The sequence below is a fragment of the Coturnix japonica genome, chromosome 2 (assembly GCF_001577835.2).
Source record: "Coturnix japonica isolate 7356 chromosome 2, Coturnix japonica 2.1, whole genome shotgun sequence".
In the NCBI taxonomy this organism is placed as follows: Eukaryota; Metazoa; Chordata; class Aves; order Galliformes; family Phasianidae; genus Coturnix; species Coturnix japonica.
The window spans coordinates 99,600,737-99,623,037 of NC_029517.1; the positions used below are offsets into that span (position 1 = coordinate 99,600,737).

At 38.3% G+C, this 22,301-nt stretch overlaps 1 protein-coding gene across 2 annotated transcripts; it reads right to left on the bottom strand.

Annotated features, from left to right (window-relative positions):
• Positions 1-16: 16 nt before the first annotated feature.
• On the bottom strand, positions 17-20,665 carry OPRK1 (opioid receptor kappa 1). 2 transcript variants are annotated; one of them, XM_015855660.2, is made up of 5 exons: positions 20,302-20,665; positions 19,488-19,814; positions 6,182-6,534; positions 1,166-1,376; positions 17-939 (listed from the first exon to the last, which is right to left on the bottom strand). In XM_015855660.2, exons 2-5 carry the CDS (start codon positions 19,745-19,747, stop codon positions 936-938), a joined length of 828 nt encoding a protein of 275 aa, XP_015711146.1. In that variant the 5' UTR covers positions 19,748-19,814; positions 20,302-20,665; the 3' UTR covers positions 17-935. The 2 variants fall into 2 exon arrangements, with proteins under 2 accessions (XP_015711146.1, XP_015711145.1); XM_015855659.2 differs by having other exon boundaries at positions 17-1,376; positions 20,302-20,662.
• Positions 20,666-22,301: the final 1,636 nt, after the last annotated feature.

Sequence of the window (22,301 nt, forward strand, 5' to 3'; positions counted from 1 at the left end):
TCAGTCATGTAACAAGTGAATAATGTGAAGTTTTATAGTCTCTTGATGAAAATACACTCTGAAAATGAATATTATATTATCTGTACTCATAAGTATACAAACATCTTGGAAAATCACACACATAGAAAACATTACACATGGGTGATTAATTACGTGCGAAAGATATACTAACAATTTTCCTTAAGTGCTAGTATTTTTAAACACTGCAATGCTTTACCATACACAGACACAATAAAATCATTTTGATATGTAGGCAGTTCATGCTTAAGCTGTATTTTCACAGAACAGACAAATGTTACACATACATTAGTTGAGGGGAATCATTATTTTAATTCTGGTAGTGTTCTGCTGAAACCTAAATAACACTCCTTACTGTAAAAGAGTATGACGAATCATGTTGTCAAACTATATAATTCAGAAGCAATCATTATTTGGACAAATCACGGAATCATCTATGCTTTTGGTATAACTTAGCATTATAACTTAATATCAGTTAAGATAATCTTACAGTATACAGAGAAAACCCAGAGCTTTCTTTATCTAGCACAACAATAAGCGTCTCCTCTCTCCCAAAGAATGTGTAGTAGCACCTGCTTAACTATCATAACCATGGTGCCAAAATCTGACCACTAATCAGGTCCTCTGCATTCAAACTTATTTTCAGGATGTCCGTGTGTGTCAGTAATTAACTTGGTTTAGTTCAAACTACTAGGACTTCTTAAATATTCCAGAAATGTCCATCTGAGTGAGTCTAGTTCAAACCGCAGTGGTAATCTGTGTCAGTCCAAGATCGTTGGACTCTTCTCTCTCTTGCGGGCAATAAGACGACATTTCCACGACTAGTCATACCGGTTTGTTTGTCCCATCTGCTTCCCTCCTATAAGCTGGGTCTTGCACGGTGTTCCGAACTCTGCTGGTGCTCTGCCTGTCCATCCTCATCTTAAAAGGGAAGCAGAAGTCTTTGAAACATCTCTTGAAGTTTTCATCCAAAAAGGCATAAAGGATAGGATTGAGGCTGCTGTTGGTGTACCCCAAAGCAATACAGAAATAATAGCTGGATACAGCAGCTGTACTGTGGGACACATCCCCTAATGCTTCAACCAGCACAAAAATGTGAATAGGAGTCCAACAGATAATAAAAACAGCCACAACCACAAGAACCAACCTGGTGATGCGGCGCAGGTTTCGATCTTTTTCTCGAGACCCTGAGAGAAGTCGTACGCTTTTAAGACGCAGGATCATCAGAGTATAGCAAACAATTATAATGAGTACTGGAATAACAAATGCAAAGACAAAGACACAGATTTTCATGAAGATGTCCCACCACACATAGTCTCTGTCTGGAAACTGCAAGGAGCATTCAGTGCTAGCAGTATCTAGGAAAGAAAGACACAAGAAAAAGAAATTTTCTGTATTATTAGATATTCTAAATAATATAATTATCATGGTATAAGCTAGAGAAAGTGATAACTTGTATTGTGGTACTAACAAATGGAGTTATCATTAAATCACTCAATGAAAAGCTTTACATTACCACTGAAATTGGTTTTACACAGCTTTCTCTGGAAATTACTTACATAGAGATGCTTTTGGTTGTTGTTTTTTTTAATGCATAACATTGGATAAATGTAATTTCCCACAGGAGGAGCTAAAAACATAAGCAGAAAAATAAAAACTTATAAAATAGGCTGAACAATTCTTTTTTCCATTTGAATCAGACTGAGATTTAAAGCCAGGAAGAGTACCAGGTTTAATTGAGTGGAAAACTCATAATTATTATCAAATTATACAAGATTTTGTCTGTCTAAGGAGGCAGATTTTTCATATTATGAATTGTGGCAGTGCAATGAGCTTTTGATTGTAGAAAGATTTTGCCAGTGTGCAATAATTGTGTTGTAGTCTTTTCCCATGTGTCTTCTTCAGAGTAAATTGAATACATGAAAATTCCTGCATTCAGAAAAATTACTTCCTGGCAACAGATTCTTTTCAGTCAAGTAGAAGCAAACAAAATTAGTGTACACGCAGAGTCAAAGGAAAGCTGCTCTTTCTGAAGATCGCATCACTGAAAATACAGACTGTGCAGCGACCATGGGATCTGATCCCTTTATGTCCCAGAAATATTCCATCTGACAGAAGGAGACATGAAATATTTGAAATTTCACTTGCTGACCTCATGGCCGCCTTCTAGCGTATAAACCACATAGTAAAACAAGAGATAAGATAAATAGCAAAGCAAGAAGAGGAGTAAATTTATAACTACCATCGGCAGTTAAGCTTCATCTAAGACAAGTCAAGGTAATACAGGGATTTTTCACTCCAAATTGTATCTTACATTTTCTCCTCTCAAAAACTGCATTATTCTTTGGTTTGGTTTTGTTTTTCCCCTACAAAATTCATCATTCCTCTGCAAATTGGTATCTACAGGCTATGTTGAATCAGTCCTATGGTTGAAAAGCTTCAAACTGCTGTTGCGCATCACTTTCTCATATGTCTCCAGAAGAACTAGTCAGAATAAAAATCCATCAAACTGTATTTCCTTGCTAACAAAGTACTTCACAAATCAAGCTGATGTGGTAGCTGATATTGTTGTGAAAAACAGCTGTGTGTGTGTGTGCGCTTGTGTGTGAAGTTGTCACTGTGGTATCATACAGATGCCCATGGTTAGATACCAGGAAGGTATCACTGGATGATGTTAAATTCTAAAACAACAAATAAAAAGTTGAAAATGAAGCTAAATATTTTGAAATTTGGGAAATAGTATCTAACAGATGATTCTGAAGGCTGAAAATAATTCTGAAAGCTGCAGTAAGATGTGCAGCTGAGATAAACGTGAGCTGTGATTGATCAAGGATGACTGTTCTACACCACATCCATTCACTCACTGAAACTCTCCCTCTTCATATCTACTGAGCTAATTTCAGGGGTTTATCCAAATTACTATGTTACAAAAAGCTCCTGCTGCTTAAAATGCTTATTCCAATCAAATCTTCCTGAGAAAGCCACATGAATCCATGTGTTTTTCTGCCACTTCTGAGAGGAGGGTAGGTGTTGCTGAACACCTGGAGTCATGCTGAAAGCTTGGAACCTTCAGATGCAGGTGGAAGGGCAAGTTTAGCCCAGCCACCATCCCCCACCAAAGGGCTCAGAATCCAGGCAGCCCTTCCAGTAATAGAAAATGAAAGGTCAGAAATGACTTCAAAAGCATTAACGTGTCAACATTATTCCTTCCTAATCAAAATCATCTGGAAAAGAAAAGTAGTTTGCAGTGTTTCACATGATGTGAATTTCAGCAGATAATTCTGACATTGCTTTTCATTAAAAAATAATAATTTTTAAAAATCATTTTAATTTTATATTGAAATATGAATTATTGTTATAAAAACGTGGAATTAAGTATGTAACAAATATAAACAAATGTTTTAATATTAAAATAAGTACTGGTATACCAGTATACCAAATAAGTACAAATAAGCACTAATATAACATTAAATTTAATGTATACAAAAATAAAAATAAAATATAAGCATAAGTATACTCTGAAAAGTTTAAAAGAAAGCATTAGTATAATTGATTCAGTTTTAATTTTGGAAACATTTTTAATAAGAACATTCTCAAAAGAAATTCTTTATCTCCTTCACAGAAAAAAAATACAGCAATGCTTGCTACATTTTATTTAATTTCATAAATGACAGTGATATTCCAGCAGCCCAAATTATCAAAAATAAATGTAATGGCTGTTTTAGATGTCATAGAAATTTACTTTATTAAAAAAAATAAATCTTATCCTAAATTAATAAAGTTGTCTTTCCCAATGACACGGATGCCACATGGAATCCTTTTACTTCTTTGTGGTTTACATCAATGACCAATAAATATCCCTGTCAGAGACACAATATCATGATCATCTTCAGGTGTTTGGGGAAAGAATAAAACCCAGGGTTCTTCTGGGGTACTTCTTTCCTGAAGTTCAGAACTAGGTATAGCAGTACAGTGTCATAAAATAAGCATTTAAGATTTATAGTGCTTTGTCCACTCTGAAGCCAATGTATCAATATATTTTAAGAAAACGTCACTTCAGATGGCACTTTGGTATAAAGATTTATTAAAATATTTGATAATCTACCACTTAAGATTCATCTCAATCCTTGTACAGGATATTTATTTCTATTAGATATCTTAGTAACATCTCAACTGAGTTGTCACGTTGGTGCCCTTTCTTTTCTAAAGCAAATGCTTCTTCAGCAATAAAGGCTCCATTAAGTCCAGAGAGGAAAAATTTATACAGATATAAGGAAAATGAATCTGGAAGGACACTCCAGGGAGAAATCCTGCACTGTGAGAGTAAAAAGGACTAATTGAGCATGGTCTTGAATCTTTAAATATAGTCAGTTTCTGTTTGATGTTGATTTGTTTAAATCCAAAGCAAACAGAGGCCCCATAGCATATAAATGGCAGCTACTGTTACCAATGTAAAATAAAGTTTCTGTCCTGAGCTCCAGCTGTCAGGAGGATCCCCTTTGCCTCAGCACAAGTTCACTTCATGAACACACCAGAAAATATAACTGGTAGTAAATGCTCAAGAGGCACTGTAGATCAGACATGCAGGGATGAATAGTAGGGACTGACAAACAGTTACCGATGATTTCCAACCTCATTTGGCCCAGCTGTATCTCTAATAGCTACTTCAGGAGGAAAAGATATCTACCTGCCACAAGGTGTGAAAAAGGCATTTAATTGTTTCTGTGTTTGGAAGTGATTTTTTCCTGAGCTGCACATGGCTTTATAGGGCCTGAAAGAACTTGATAGGGAAGAAGAGTTACAGCACTGCAAACTGGGAGGCTTGAACTCCCAGATGTCCAAAAGATGTTTCCAGAGACACTCTCCCCTCACACACCTACTGTAAGACTAACAGGGAAATAAATAAATAAATAGATAAATAAATAAAATAAAATAAAATAAAAATTTGAATATCCTCAATCAAATAAAACAGCCCTTGAGCAGCTGTTTTATTGATGAACACCATTGTTTCGTTTGCACTTATCTATGCCAAACTGTTAAACACACCACATTAATTTTCTCTCCCAGATAAAACTGTGCCCTTACATAAAGTTTACCAGTTCTCCGGGGAGGAGTGAAAACTTCCTAGTGGAAAAGGCAGCTAAATGAGCAACTTGTTAAACACCCCAGACAACACTACTACTAAATAAATATGTATGCCTTGTATTTTGTGAAGCCAAACATAACAGGATGTCATCAACACCAGGACATACGTTAAAGGTTTTGAGCTTTTTGAAGACACAGTGTTGCACCCACATTGCTGGTACACCTGTTGGTATGAAGAATATATATCTGCCCTTCTCAAGGATTTCAGAATAAGATTAACTCTGTAGCAGAACAGATTTAGTAATGAGTCACTGGATATAGGGGCTAAATCTGCAGTCCTTCACAGATTATAAATTTTAAGTAGAGTCTACAGGTGCTCCATGGACAAATTGATTGACTTTATTTTCTTGTAGTTTCTTCCCTGCCATGCTCTGCATTCTTGGTTCGTCAACGGATGCTTATTCTCAGCCTTTTTCAAGTCTACATACATGTCCTCAACTCCTTTTTAAATAAGAATTTCTGACACTGTGATTTTCTTAGCATTTATCTTACCTTTTTTTTTCTCTTCTTCTACTGTCTTTCTTCCTTTTTTCACAAGATCCTTAAGTTCTGTGAAATGACTGCTGACAAAAAGCTCCCAAGCTTTAACATTAATGCTGATGAGAAGCAATCTAGTTTCTGCTCTTGAAACTTCATCAGAACTACTCTCACAATGCCTATAAAAAGAACTCTAAGCCTACATTTCAAGTTTCATCTGGTCTTTGAACCATGTTCAAATTCCTGACCATCTCCCCCTGCTGTCTGTTGTTATTTTCTTATGGTCTCAGTCTAGCACAAATAGTGCTTTAAAGTACTTTTGATTCTTTAAGTTGTCAAGGACATCTGAGCTTAAATTATTTATATGTCATATTTAGAAATGTCAGAAATTTAGGTATACTTATTGAAACAAGGAATGTGAATGATCTTCTAAGTGTAAAATATGCACAAATTACTGAAGTCAAAATCAATCAACTGTAGTCAGTATTCCAAGCAATGTGTCAAATAAAATAAAGTCTCAGGTTTGAATTCTCACACTCACCTTCCCTGACTTTGGTGCCTCCAAGAACTATGGCAGATATGCCAACAGACGAGGACAGCAGCCAGATACAGATGTTGATTATCTTTGCCTTGAGAGGAGTACGGAAGTCCAGAGCCTTCACAGGGTGACATACAGCAATGTATCTATCAACACTCATCATGGTCAGTGTGAATATGCTGGTAAACATGTTATAATAGTCAATTGAAATAACTATTTTACACAGCACATCCCCAAATGGCCAAGAGTTCATCAGGTACTCTGTGCTTTGGAAAGGCATAGTCGTGGTAACCAGTGCATCTGCCATAGCCAGATTGAAAATGTAGATGTTGGTTGCTGTCTTCATCTTTGTATATCTGAAAGACAAAAAAGTACGGTTTATGTGACTATGTTCAAGTATGTAACAATTTTTCAGCCAGTCTGCTGTTGTTATTTTTTTTGCTATCATTTCAGATTTTTGACAGAAATGCACATATTCAGGACCCTTGAATTAACAGTAAACACCCTTCTCTCAGTCCCTCAGCAGCTACATTATGAGTTACAGCTACCCACTACATGTAAAACCAGATAATGAATAAATTAAACCTAAATATTCAAATACAGATTTCCACGCTATCTTCTCAAATACATCTACAAACAAATATCATTGTTACATTTGCAAGTGACAAAATTGTTCTGTGTTTCCTTCTCTTGTTGCTGTCAGTGGTTACAAATTTTCTGAGTTTGTTTTGTAGGAGCAATAGGTATTTCATTCCCCTAGAGGAATATCTGTTAATAGTTACATTTGCTGGGCCAGACTGCCATCTTGTATCAGTTCTAGAAGTTTCTCTTCTTTGCTCCTACATTTCCAATTTCTCTTCCTTTCTTATCTCCAGCTTTTTCCAGTCTCCTCTACCGTGATTTCTAATATAAAGTATGATAATTATTGAAGTATGATATCTCAGTGGAAAAAACAAAAACAAAAACAAAACAAAAAAAAAACCAAAAACAAAAAAACATGATAGCAATGTTTTCTCTGCATCCTTTAATTTCATCAAAACAAAGCATTTGTTTTTTTCATGTGGCAAGAACCTTTATTACACAGAAAAATATGATCTCAAACAGGACCATGCTTTGTTCTTCATGATGATAGTCTAACTCTGTGGGCACAGCCTCAGTACCAGGGTGCAGAGGGCTACTGCCAGCTCTGCTATGGACACAAAGCATGAAGGACAGCCTCTCTCATTTCCATTACTAATATAGGAATATACTTAACTCTCCTCTCTGAAATGCTTTGCCCCTTTCACCGTTGCTATCAATTTATTTCTAGGTTCAACGACAGATTTTCATTGTTAAAACTATTTCATCCACATATTTTGAATGTGTACCTAAACTAAAAGGTATACATTCAACACACAAAGAAACACATTCAGCTAGATTTTGCTATGCTTCATTAATGAACTTACAAAGGAAATATTAGACCTAATCAGTTCAGATTGTGAACATGTTGGTTAATGTGTCTATTTACCTTTAAAAGTGTGATGTAAAATCAAAACTAATTTGAAAAAAATATACTCAGCAGATCTTCAAAGTGCTGTCAAAATATGACTAGGCAGTAAGTCAAATAATTAAAATATGGGTTAGTATGTGCTTTAATGACCAACATGAAGTGTGAAAAATAGCATTCATTCTTCCACACTACCCTAATTAGAATTAATTGAGAAAATAAATCAAAATTGCTGGTTTAAAGCATAGAAGCAAGAACTGAGTGGGAAAAGAAGGTAAATGGGATACTGGGATACCAATAATCCCAGATACCAACTACCTGACATAACTACAAAGATTCTTGGTATGTGCTTCCTGGGAGAATGCTCTACAGCCATCATGAGTTCTCTATCCCATGCTTCAGTTTCCCCCTGAAATGATTTGAGATTCTCCAAGATCAAAGGCAGAATAAAGATGGGAAAGAACCCGCTAGTCAGAGATGGGCTTCTCTACAACCTCCAGAACAACCTCCTTAACATGTCCTCCAGCAGAGGAGGCCATTTGTGTTGTAGGCCATATTACAGCCCATAAGACACTGTGGAAACACAAATATGAGAAGATGAGGGGTGGAGAACAAATCCAAGACACATTAACAGACTAGGTAATTTCCCCATGGGGTAAAAAATAAAAGCCATGTAGCTGAGTTATAAAACTGAAAAAACAAAAAAACAAAAAAAAAACCAAAAAAAAAACCAAAAAAAACCAAAAAAAACCAACTCACTAAACACACAGCAAAACTATGCTAAAATGGACTGATTTCTCAAAACATGTAGCTGATCAAAAAGAACACTGAGAAGCAGCTTGATTGGAAAGTCTACACTTCTTCACAAGGAGAAAATAGCAAAAATTGAAGAGCTCTTTCAGACTGGAACAAAAAGTGTAACCAGGACAAATACTTAAGAGTCACAGCCAGAGAGACTTGGCTTATAAACAATGACAGATTTATACCAAAAACTAAAGTGATTATTATGGGGAAATGCACAAATAAATAAATAAGGAGTAATTTTTCCATCTTTTCTGTCTTCAAGTCAATGTCTGCAGTTTTTTAAGTAGCTGTTCAGCCAAAGACAACTTACTAGGCTCAATACTGAAATATTTAAATGAAATGCAATTGTCCATGGTAAGCAAAGGTGAAATTATTGCTAGCTTTTCTGAATCACTGCTTTTTGTGGATCTTCAAAAATTACCCCAAGCATTTGTATAGGAAAAGTTTGTTTTCACAAACAGAAGAAATTCTTTGATCTTTACATTTTCAAGAAAATTAGAAAATTTTAATGAGAGATATCTGAGGATTTTTTTAGCCTTAAAAATTCAAATCTTTTAAAGCCTTTATATCAAACATTTCCTGTTCCTTGCAAACTTAATTCATTCTTTATGTATGTGAATGACACAGTTTAATTACGTGTCAATGTACATTTTATATTCCCAGTCCTCTTTACCCATCACACTTGCACTGGGAAAGACCCCTTGTAAAATACAACTAATTTTTTAGGTAACTTCAAAATTCTGAAGCTGCAACATGAAGAGCATTCTCTGTATACATACTATTTATGATATTATAAACGTAAAGTGAGCAGTTTTACTTTTTTTAGAGCATGCATTCTGTGCACGTATAAGTAAAATAATATTTCTCACTGCACTGACCCAACAGTAAGGATGTCTTTTGTGTATAGGTAGTAAGAAATTCAGAGACATCCAAGCATAAGCATTTATACGACCTCCAATATAAGAAAATCAAATCTATATGCACATACTCACTTATATAAAATAGTGTGCCATTCCATTTATAAAATTCCGTGGAAGGTTTTGGTTCATTTCCTAGGCACATACATATAATAGTGCTGACTTTGATAGCCTTACCTCCTGTATGCCCAGTGCTTCCCTACAGCTCACTGACCTGGCAGGTCCATGACCAGTTGGCCTTGCCCAATTCTATCCCCGTTCAGAGACCACAGGCAGGTGCTGCTTGCACCATTCACCCTCAGCCAGAACAGGCATTTGAAAGACTCTGACCTCTTCTCTGTCAGACTTTGAACAAAAAGTGGAGAATAATGAATACAGGTCCAACTAATACTTTATTATGTTTAGGCAATCAATTCTTCCAGGCACAGCCAAGAAATGATGGGTGCCTTACTCAGGTTCACTGGTTAACCTCTGTAATGCTAAGTACAAACACGTTTCACTGATGCCACCCTAAATCTCTTTTATGTCAAAATAACAGTGGAAAGAGCTTGAAACATTGGCCTTCACTTCAGTAAGATATTGCCCTTTTAAGCTGTTAGGCAATATGGATTAAATCACACATTAATTTAGGAGTTCATAAATTCAGAAAATCCTTTGAGAGTCTGAACTCAATCATCCAAACTCCTTTTGAATTTTTGGATCCAAAAAATATTAAATGCTTAGATGCCTCTGAAGATATGTGTTTGCCGGCTTAATCAAAAGTCCAGCTAATGTAATGGAGCAAGAACTGTGGCTTGCAGACACTTTGAAGTGGACCCTGATAGAGTCCTGAGTCTAATTCAAGATGAGAAAATTGTCTGCTTTTGTACAATGCTTTTCTATTGCACTAAAATATAGGAGGCAATATTTTGTGTGGTTTGAGCATTCCCCCTATGCCCAAATCTGCACTTGAAGAAGGTGAAAATAATGATGGAATAAGGGAGCAATTGAATCATATTTACAATAATAATAATAATAATATTGATTCAAATAGTTGAATGTTATTTAAGGGGAAAATACTGCAAACCACTTGAATTACTCTAGCAAGGTAAACAGGAATGATACAACATAAGAATGGAAGGTCTCACAGCTAAATCAGGTGCTAGCATCTTATTTCAAGAAACAGATAATCCTTCAATGGCTTAAACTAGTTGGTAGATTTTGTGACTACTGGTTAAGCCATCAGGAGGACCCAATTCTCTGAATATTTCAAATAATCAGAGAATATGTGAAAACCCTGCAGAAAAAAAAAATAGTAAAAGATGAGAAGGAAAACTGTTTTAGATGTAATTTTTTGGATGCATATATGATAATGTTTTTTAAGAAGCAACATTAAAATGATATTTAACTTCAGCATAGGAAGTTCCGCACAAATGTGTGGAAGAACTTCTTTACAGTGAGGGTGACGGAGCACTGGAACAGGCTGCCCAGGGAGGTGGTGAAGTCTCCTTCTCTGGAGATATTCAAGACCTGACTGGACGCCTACCTGTGTGACGTGGTGTAGGGAACCTGCTTTGGCAGGGGGGTTGGACTCAATGATCTCTAGAGGTCCCTTCCAACCCCTACAATTCTGTGATTTATATGCATATCACAAGAAAATTTCTCTTAACTATCACCACTTAGCCTAAGAACTTTTTCTGAAAGAGAAAAGTTCTCTGAGGCTGACTTTAGATTGACCTTGAGAAAATTTCCCCAATCTCTCACCTGAGCCATCATTGCTGAACTTTTCCTCTTGGAGCAGAATTTACTTTGCACATCTTTTTAAGACACTAAACAGGAAAAAGAAATTGCACCTCCAATCCAAGCTTATCAGTAAAATTGTGGCTATGGAAGGAGGAAGCATGCTAGTTTTACTTTCAGAAAAAAAGTAAAAATGCATTAGCAAACCTACTAGAAGTGCCCCTTAAAGGCATTATCTCTAGAAGAGAGGAGTGTAGCTGCTAACCTAAAGCATAACGTTAATAAAATTAATACAAGCTGAGACTTTGGTAGAAGATTTGTCATATAGCTTTAATAGATCGAAAAATTCCCTGTGGTGTGAAATGATGGGTAGAAAGGGGAGCAAGTCTAACAAGTATACTACAACAGCATGCTGCAATACCAGAGTGAAAACATAAAGGCATGAAATTCAAGATATAACAAACATATTTTTGGCTGATACCTGAGTCAGTGAATGTAAATGAAAGGCTAAGCATGTCTAAAAGCGAATTGCAAAACCACCTATCACCAGAATGCAGGCTCTGTTCCACTAGGTTCCTCTGGGTGATGTATATGGAGATCAAGCAGCTCAAAAGCTTATTCATGAAAGCTCTAAATCTCAAGGCTGTATTCAGGGCACGCTCAATATAATATTGCATCAGGAGAAAAAAAAAAAAAAAGAAAGAAAAAAAAAAAAAGGAAGAGGATATATTCCAAACATATTAATTCAAAAGGATGACTCAGCCATCTTTTGGATCTTCAAACTCAACATAAGAGATTTATGATAATATGAAGTTAAGATTGAGATCATTTGAAGAACACAAAAATCAATATGCTGTAGTTTCTGTGCTCGCATGTTGTTATTACTTTTTGAATGACAGACAGAAGTTAGCACTGGAGAGAGCATCACAAAAACATTTTAAGTAAAGGCAAAAGTTATTATAAATGTTGCATACAAAAGGTTGCATATATTGCCCGCACAATCATGTCCTAAAGTGAAATCTTGTTTGTTAATAAACACCTGCAGGTGCCTATTTGTAGGCAGCTTAAAGAAGCAAAACATGATCGTGGCTTTCATGTTCCACTCAGGAAGCATAATCTACCTGAATGTCAGAAGATGCCATTAAAATCCTTGTGGTTTACTGCTACCATTATTCCCCTGAACCAGCCATGGGCTGAGCCAGAACAAGATCTAGAATTAGATATGGAAGATTTCCTTCTTTAGCCTAACAAGTAGCTTCTGAATTAGGGACAGTAAAAGTAAAGTTTACATATGACCGGGTAAAAATGAAGAAAAATTCTCACTACTTTACAAGAATGGATATTTTTTCTTCCTTTTGTGATAAGGACTTTTAATATTTTTCTGTGAATTCAAGAGCATCTGAGAAACATGTTTAGTGTTAGAAACTCCAATACTCCGAAATTTGTTCTTCCAGAGTTTCCATCTCTGGCAGTGTCCACTCTTCTCTTTGCTCTAAAAGTCTTGAAAGGATATATTCCTCATGGACATTGTGAGCCCCCAAAGCAAAGAAAAATGCTTCTTCTATGTCTGCGGGAGAGGGAGATTATTGGAACAGGCTGTCCAGGGATAGTGGTGGAGTCACCATCTCTTGAGATGTTCAAGAAACATACAGATGTGGCACTGAGTTTAATGGGTATAGTAGTGATGGATTGATGGATGGGCTTGGTGATCTCTATGGTACATTTCCACATTCCTTAATGATTCTGTTGTTCTATGATTTTATGAAAGGAATTTTCTTGCTGTAGGACTGAGAACGGCTGGCAAACAGACAAAATCTCGTTGTGCAGGAGGACAAGGATAGCAGGGAGAGCAGATTTTTTAGGGTCTCACTTTCCTGCTACATAGATAGCTATTTATGCAAATGTTGGCTGAAAGCAGTCAGATATTGTTGAACATTTTCTCCTAAGTAAAAGTTTCTGCAGGTAAGAAATAAAGAAAGAATTCAGATGCCTCTCACATAGGGGTCCTGGGAATGAATATCGTGCATTCCAACTGAGTACATACTTTTCCACAGGAGGTGAGGCAAGTGAAATGCAAGAAACATAAAGACAGTCAATTGAAAAGCACAGTTGAGAGCCCCTATATTGAAAACGTTTTTCTTTTCCAGCATGCCTTAACAAACCAGTAATTCCAAAAGCCATATCTAAGATTAAAATGCAATGCTGTCCATCAGCCAGCAGCAAGGTAAAAAACTTCTGCATGTGAGCAGCAAATTAATGTATTGGATAGCTTAATTGAACTAATTCTAACATGCGGGTTCTCATCTACCATTTCTCAAGGAGAACTTTCTTAATTGCTCTGTGTTAAACACCACGGATAATCTACTGACAATGCAGTCAGAAACTGACTCATCTACGTAGTCAATCAGCAAATGTAAAATCCTCTGTCTTCCAGGTGCAGGGTAGCTAGGTTCAGGAAGCCTAGATGCTTGCTTACAGTGTGCTTCAGAGTAGCACTAACTTCTGTAGCAAAGAGCAGCCAGGAAGAGTGCTGTGCACTTCACTGGTGGCTTGGTGGATGGAGAAAACAGGTTCTCCATGCACTCTTGTCATGCATTAATGGAAACTCATGCATTCAAGAAAAATATGTTGAGCTCTAATATTCATGTAGGAAAAAAAAAAAAAAAAAAAAAAAAAAAAAGCTTTCAGTTTAAACAATGTCTTGAAAATTGAAAATAGCCAACTTCCTAGAATTAATTTTCACTTCTCCAGGGATTAGAAGCTGAGTCTAATGAGATTTGAACCCTCTGGCTTCAGCATAATTAAGTATTTCAAAGACGATAAACAGACTAGCTTGCAAACTTCCCAATATGATCATAAAAGTGCTGTGCACCTTCATATGTTCCTTATTTATATCTATTTTATAGTTTGCAGAATGCCAGCACTGGTCAGACACTCCTCTTTCCATGTCCTCTCTCCATCTGTACACAATCCTACCCCAAAGTTAATTCAGTTTGTGCACTCATGCCAACCAGCAGACAAGATGACATTCACACTAGCATTTCCTAATGCCTCTCAGGATCCACAAAAGAGTATAGCAATGATCAAATCACAAAGTCTGCCTTCAAGAGTAGAGCACAGGGTCTGCATTTTGAGACTTATCAGTTTCTTACAGATGGAAGGACCAAAAGATAAACATGAGGTAATCTTCCTAGAAGTAGATTTTATCAAAGTTTTCCCGGTTTCTTTTCCTTTGGAAAGCAATATGTAACTGAAATTAAATTTCTCCTTGGCAACTCACCTGTGTCAAAGAATTTCAGATAGGGACCAACTAATCAGTTTCAATAGATAGTGAGAGTAAGTAGCCAGTAAAGATTATCCCTCCTTACCCTTAGCAAATCCCAGGTCAAAGTCACTAGGTTAAAGATTTCTCATCACAACACCCTTCCAGCAAATTCCAAATCTTCTCTTGGGAAAAACAAAATGAAAGGTCCCCATTCTTCCCTCTCTCTGCCCCCTCACCAAGGGCTAAGCCACAATCTGTCTCCAGCACCTTCATGCTGCACCACGTGTTGGCCAGGGTCATGGTTGTATCCCGCATTCTCCCTCCTGAGTACTGATGATCTGTCTCAAACTTGCTGTCTCACCAGCAGCCAGACTGGGAAGTGCTTGTATCTTTTCACTTTCTGTCAGCACAAAAGGACCCCCCATAATTTTTCTTGCTCTAGTCATTAATTCTAGTTATGCCTGGCTGCTAGCCCAGTGGAAGTGTCTGGGAAGACAACAAATATCTTTCCACAAGCCAAACAGATTACGCACTATAAGCTATAGCCTCCTTCTAATATGCTCTCCAATAAATATTCCTTCCAACTCCTTTCTGTGTTCTCTCTAGTGTCTCAGTATCAGCTCTTATCATAGCATCTTTTAGGGAACTCACATTGAATTTCTTATCTCTTATAAATCCCAGGTCTTGCTTACTTATTGTCTAGTAGGGTATTAAATATATTAAAAACATTCCAATTTTGTTTAAAGAAGTGATGTTTTTCAAACTACCAATATTGTCATTTATAAACCTGTTCTCTTTCTGCTACCCTGGTCTTTGTGCCATCTGTAAAAGTTGGCAGTAGTGATTAGTAATCAAAGTCTTTCTGAAATGGTGCCATGTGAGGCCAGATCCTAAAGAATCCACCAAAAGAACCTCCAGTCTGCAAGGTCAGGTCAGATGTTCTTTCAGGTCCCATGATGAACTGCTCTCAATCCATTTGATACTTCTTTGCTAATAATAAGATGTTGCTTGTCCATCAGGTAAAAACAGGTTAAAAGCCATAAACTTCAAACAGTATGCTGCAGCTAGGTCTTTACACTTAGCAGCCAATTCCATAATTTCATTAAAGAATGAAATCATGCTGGCTACAATTAATAAAGAAGAGGCAATTCATTTAGGTCAACTCTTCTGCAGATTCATTTTTCATTTCAGAATTTTGTTTCAAAATGTAATTTAATAAAATTAGGACAACAATTTAAAGTACTGTTTTCGTGTTGTCAAATCTAATATTAATATACATATTTTAATATTTTTATTAGTGTTTGGAATGAATGACAGGGAAGATTTAGAAACAGTCTTGAAAGAAATTGAGTTTAGCTGACATTTCTTCATAAACTCTTCCTGTTGCATAAGATGCTACTCAGTTCTGTGAATATCACAGCAGAAATGTCTTACTAACTATATTTTTTCCTTAAACGTTAGACTAAGCAGAAGCTTTTTCTGTTCCCTTAGGAATGAATACACATAAATGTGACACAGCCTCCTGTTAAAACTGTTTTTGTATGCAGAAAATTATTCAGTTCACTGGAAGCGTCAATGGTAATTTTAAAAGAAATAACAGGATTGGCTATTTAAGAATTGGATGATAGCAACTGTTGTCAGTAAATGACTTCAGGAACAATGGAGGTAAGGCGCATGCAAAAAGTGTATCAGAAGTGGGTAAGAGACAGTCACATGACTCCCACAGAGTTTTTATCAGAGTATGTTTATGGTTTTTGTAAGAGCAAATCCATAGTTAAAGCTGTAACTCAGCTTTCATTCAGCACGTTATTTTAAGCTAGAACTAAATTTTAGAGAAATAAAGTCAGGAGGAAGGAAGAGGGAGAAAGATGAGAATAAAGGAAAAGGATTACCATGTTTCCAAGGACAAGCCATTTTATTTATCAACACTGGCCAACTATTTTACTCCCAGAGATTAAAAGCCCTGAGGGCTTGAGCTGGACTTTGACCATGTCAAGATGCACACAGCTGTATAACTTCACTCAGATAAGGTCAAATAATTTTATCTGGTTTCTACAAATCCATTTCTCTCTTCCTCTTCTCCTCCATATCATTCTTCCCACATAGCAGCTTCAGGTGAGCATTATATCCCTTGTGTCCTGCTGGCTGTTGGTCTGCCAGCAGACCTTTGGTACTTATACATAGACCATGCAGCTAATCTGAACACTGGGAGAGCTCCTGCAAACCATTCATAGCACTAGTATCAACTGCAAGGAGAGAGCCAAGGATGCAGGTTTAATTCTTTTTTCAGCATATTAAAAGCTTTTTTTTTTTTATGTGCCTGAGGAATCTGGAGTGCTTACAATAGCCCTGGTCTTGTTCTATTAGGATTCTGAGTGACTGACTGGATTTGGGCTTATACGTCTAACTGCTAAAACTAAAACTGTGGGGTTTTTTTGTTTAAAGACAGTAAACATCAATACTTAGATTTTACATGAGGAAACTGAGCCACAGGGCCACAAAGCGACCTTGATCACTCTGATAGGTAAGAACAGTGCTTTGTATCCCTGTAGTAAAACCAAGGGAAGAATGAATCCAGGTTTCCTGAATCATGGTTTAACAAGTCATACTGGCACCACAGTACTAATGTACAACTCCCACTGCGTCTTCAACACAGATCTACAAGAGCTGGAATGACTGGTCACCAACATGCAGTGACAAATACATGATACCTGAGGAGCAGTGGAAAATGTCTCTATTACCCTATTTCAGCTCTGATGTTTTTGTATCAGAGGGGTTTCTTAACACATTAAAGTTCCTTTAATGTGTTCCTTTAAAGTTCACATTAAAGCACTTCCTGCTGCCACTTCTGCACTCACTGAAGTGGAACACACATCCATTTGTCTCAGGAAGGCTGCAGTGTCACCATGAGACCTTTCTCCTTCTCATCACGGAGGGTACAAAAAATCTCACTCCTCCCTCACCCCTGGAGATAGATGAACACCAGCTCTCCAACCTGGGAAAAGCAGAGGTCTGTGATAAATCTATAGTAAACCATGTCATTACACAACTTGCTTCCTTACCACAACTGAAAATTTATGTGTCAGTAGCAGGTGTTAGTCAAAAGGAGCAAAGGGAGTAGGAGCCAGGCCTGTGCTGCCTGCCAGTCCAGTAGGTTTCAGGAGGAGGGATTTGGAGTTTGGAGACATGAGAAACAGTGAAGACTCGTGCAAACCCAGTGTTTCTGGTGGTAAAGACAAGCCATCACTCCATCTTGAATTTGTGTTACCTGGAGGAAAAGCAATTTGGGATGGCTAGGGAACAGGATTTCCCATTGCCGGCTTTGTCTTTGCAGACCTCGGCTTTCCACATAAAGCATCAGTACAATCTGCATTTTTCAGTGGGTCATGAAAACCCATCTTGAGATACATTCGTGGAGAGGATGAGTGGGAAATAGAAAGGGCAATGAAAAACTAGGACAAAAATGAAAAGAAAATACACTCTTGCATAAACATTCAGAATCTTTAAATGTTCTATATTGAATACAATTAAATTTGTAATGTAATTACAATGTATTTAAGACTAAAGTAGGATCTGGTGGAGAGGGAGTCAAAGCTAGCTAGACCCTCACAAAAATAATCTTGGGAGGGTAATAGAAGAAGATAAAAAGGGAAATATATATGAATCAATATAATCCATCCATGTTGACTTTCAGGGTTCTGGATAAGTTTGAATTTTCTTCCGTTGTCCAGACTGGCAAGTCAGCACTGTACTGTTAAATGATCGATGGCTTAGAAAAATTCTGCATACTTAACATCTGTGTTAAGTATGAAGTCTCTCTTCTTGAAAGCTAAGTGCAAAAATAAATTAAATCTTTACTCTGAATGAAGGGTAAAATAGCTCGATGAGATATAAAAACTACAGCATCACAAAGATGGAGCAAACCGGTTACCCTGCAGTGACCATGGGAATCTTTATTTATTGAACTGACTTTTAAACGAGATTTCACTTTCATTTTTCAAACATATTCACCCAGTTTTAAGACATCTTTTATAAAGCCCATCATCAATAACTTCACTGGTTCCAGTTAACTCCTCCCATACCAAGCCTGACAGAGTTATTTCATCATTCTGCAATTGTTTGACATTTATCATGCTTACTTTGTAAACAAGATCACTTGCAATCCCCCCATTTTTCTTCCTGTGTTCAAGGTGATTTCATTTATTGACCAAATATTCCATTCACCCACCAAAAAAAGCAACACACAAAAAAAACAAATCAAAATCCAGAATATTTTGCAAGATTCATATAGAATATGAAGGAAGAGACTGAAAAGTTTCATGATTTCAATTTCTTTGGTCATTATAACCCTGCTGAGTGCCACTGTCCAGGAATTATTACAAATTACAAATTGAAAGAGGAAAAAGAGAGAGAGAGAATAGTGCAGGCACAAATATATAACAACACACCCATATCGGTGCATTTCACTATGTATTTCAACATGAAAAACTATTTGACATAGATATACAGTTTTCTCCTGTTTCCTGAAACAATAGGAAAAGTAGACCCCTCCCTGTCTCTGCTTTGTTTTCTTCAAGGCGATGCCAACAACTGGAGTTAAACACCACTAAGCAGAGAAACAACATCCCTTGGCTTACATTAAACAGATGTGATTCTTACTGTTTCTTTTTTTCCTACCTCATTAAGAGAACTTCTAGGCAACGAGGCAGCAAAATATCTGTGTTCACAGAGCTGGACACATAAGCCATGGCTCTCACAAGCAGAGAGAAAACAAAATCACAAAAAGAAGGTACCCTGCAGAAGTTTCTTTCTCCCATTTTCTCTCAGTCAAGAGCAGCCTTTCATCCCTAGAGGGCACCCGATCAACGCAGCTCAGGGGCACCAACCACCTTTCTCACAGGCTGCAGGATTCATCACCTTTATCCGGCTTCTCTCTTCTCTCTGCAACTGCACATCCAGGCAGATTCTGTGCCTGAAAATATCTGGGGTCATTCTGGGTACTCTTTTTGTTTTGTTCAACTCCTGATATATACAGATCCAGACAGCTTCCATAAACTCCCCCTGAGCTGTCAAATGTCAGGACAGCCATTTGCATCTCTTTCAAGCAAAGCCTCTTACCTTATGATGACAAACATCACCAGAGAGTTTCCCACCAAGCCAACAACGAAGACCACGGAGTAGACAGCGGTGATGATGATGGGAATGGAGGGGGAGATGCTGGTGTGGTTGTGCTGGGTGTCCTCAAAGTTCCCGGTGGCATTGCTATCATAGTCCACCCAGCCCAGGGTCCAGCTGCTGCTGGTGCTGGATGGCTGACAGGGCCCTGGCACACAGGTGGAGTCCAGCTCATCACGGAAAATCTGTACAGGGGCATCCATAGAGGCCACGGACCCCACAGACAGAAGAGAGACTGGAAGGAGAGTGCAGGCTGCAGGAGGAAGGATGCTGGAAAAGGGAAAGAGAGGGAATGAGACGGAATTGCTATCACAGCGACTGAATATTAAGAGCTGTAAAATTAGTACCTGTTATGGGGAACACTGCTGTGGCAAGAACTGTAGTTTACCAAGCAGGGATTTAAATAAACCACATTCAAAGTAAATGTAAGTTTTACATCTCAGTATGTAATGTGCTTCTCCACCACTGCACAAGGAAAGTTTTCCTCCACTTTCAGAAATTACACAGAGAAACAAATCAGATGGGAAGCAGCTCAGATCCACCCCCACGCTTTAACCCTCTCTCTCCCATCCTCCATCTTTTAAGTCAAACAGCATCCTAGTGACAGGGGCTCCTTGCTCCCTAAATTCCTCTGTAAACAAGGAGGAGAGAAATCTACCACCTCTCTGTATACCTGCTTTGGCATAAACCCTGCCTTATCTTTTTCCAGATCCCATGCCTGCTTCTAAACAAGAGACAAATTAATCACACAAAATACCTCTCAGTCCAGGAGAAGGAGCAGAGTCCTCAGACAGATCTTTGCAGGAAAAAAAAAGCATTCACTTGGCTCCTGGGAGTACCACAGATCTTCTAGGACTTTTGAACCCGAAGCATCTGAGCCCTCAGAGATGCATGCTAACGGCAGAGCTGACTCCTGGGCATGAGCTACGGCACAGTAGCAGCAGCTGCTGCTGTTCCAGCTCCTACCACTTTGCCTTTTCCCTCACAGGCTCTCTCTGCTTCCCTCTCCCCATCAGGGCTCCAGCAGCACGCTGCTCTGATGCATGCGTTCTCCTCTGCCTCTGTCCCTGCAGCTCAGCAGCTCACATGACTTCTGCCTCAGCGCTCAGAGGCAGACAAAATAAAAGAAATAAGTTCTGATGTGAGTGGCTCCTTGGCTTTGTACACTTCTCCAAACCAACTTTTCCTATTGCCCTCACACTCCCAGGCCTTGAGCAACAAACCCCTTTACCTTCCTGAATTCTACGTGCATTTACAGGCTGATAGATGCTGAATAAAACAGAATTTCCCAGTTTATATTTCTTGCCTGACCTGACAGGCTTCCTGCCTCAGCTTCACAACTGTGGATCCCAAATGCTTCTCACTGGGTGGCTGTGCCATTCTTCCTTTATGCCTATAATGTGGGGGAATGCCAGAAGCTGGATCCCACAGCACAGAGAGGCAGAAACATCCAGGAGCAGCCTAATTGCTGTATTTTGTTAATTCAAGCTGTCCCACACTATGAGAAGCCAAGTACATCCTGATGTGCTGCTGGGGTCTGATTACCCCAGACCCTTGCTGTGGTCAGGGATGGAGAGGAGGAGTATGCAGAAATCAAATTCCTCAGCCCTAATCCCTTAAACACTCTATCCTATGGAGCTGGAAACACACTAATCTGTGCTTGAAATCCCAAATCCCAACCAGAGTTCCTTCTAAATGGCAAATTGGAAAAGTGAGCCAGGTCTTTGAGTAAGTGGACTCTCCCTTGGAAGGAGCCCAGGAATGGGCCAGGCAGGCTGTTCCTTAGACAGGACAGCAGGTCTCTGCAGGCAGCTGCAGTGTGTCATGCCCCTCTGGATGTTCTAGGAAGCTCAGATGGTCAGGAAAGGAGTTGTGAATTTCTTTCATCCTTTTGAAACTTTACACTGGGTAAAGCCCATAGGCTGAGGTTTCTATTTTTAAAAACATTTTTTCTTTCTAAACCTATAATCAAGATGAAAAATAATTTCAGCCATAGAGCTGAAAGTCAAAAAGGTGTTTTAAAAGATATAGAATCCCCTTTCTCAGAGGTCAAGGCTCATGCAAGCATGGTGATGACCATGACCGTGCTCACTGGTTCCTTGAGAATGGCAGCATCTGCTCACTGCCATCTGCATGGAGCTGTCTGGAAGTTTTAGGTTGGATGTTAGGGGGAAGTTCTTTACTAGGAGAGTGGTGAGGTCCTGGAACAGGCTGCACAGGGATATTGTGGATGCCCCGTCCTTGGAGGTGTTCAAGGCCAGGTTGGACGAAGCCCTGGGCAACCTGATCTAGTAAACATGGCAAAGTTTGCACGGCTAAGTTTGGTGGCCCTGCCAGGCAGGGGGCTTGGACCTTCATGATCCTTGAGGTCCCTTCCAACCCAGGTCATTCTGTGATTATGTGATTCTGTGAAGACATCAGAAGTACAAGGCAATAAACACGTGACAGTAAATCCCCTGAGCCAAATACATTTTAAAGGTGGAAAACTGGCTTAGGACAATAATCATTCCTTGGGAGATAAAGTGAGATCCTAACATGAAATGCCCCCTGATCCTTGTTTTTCCCTTTGCAATCCATAGGCCCACACAATTGTACCAAAGGGATTTATTACTGCTGCTTCACCTACGTAGATTTATTTGGAGATTTTTAACTTGTTAGCACCTTCACTGGACTTCTCCACATTCCATAATTAAGAAACACAGGAGAGCCAGAAGACAGTCATAACTTAGAATTTGTTGCTCAACTGTTTGTTGTATT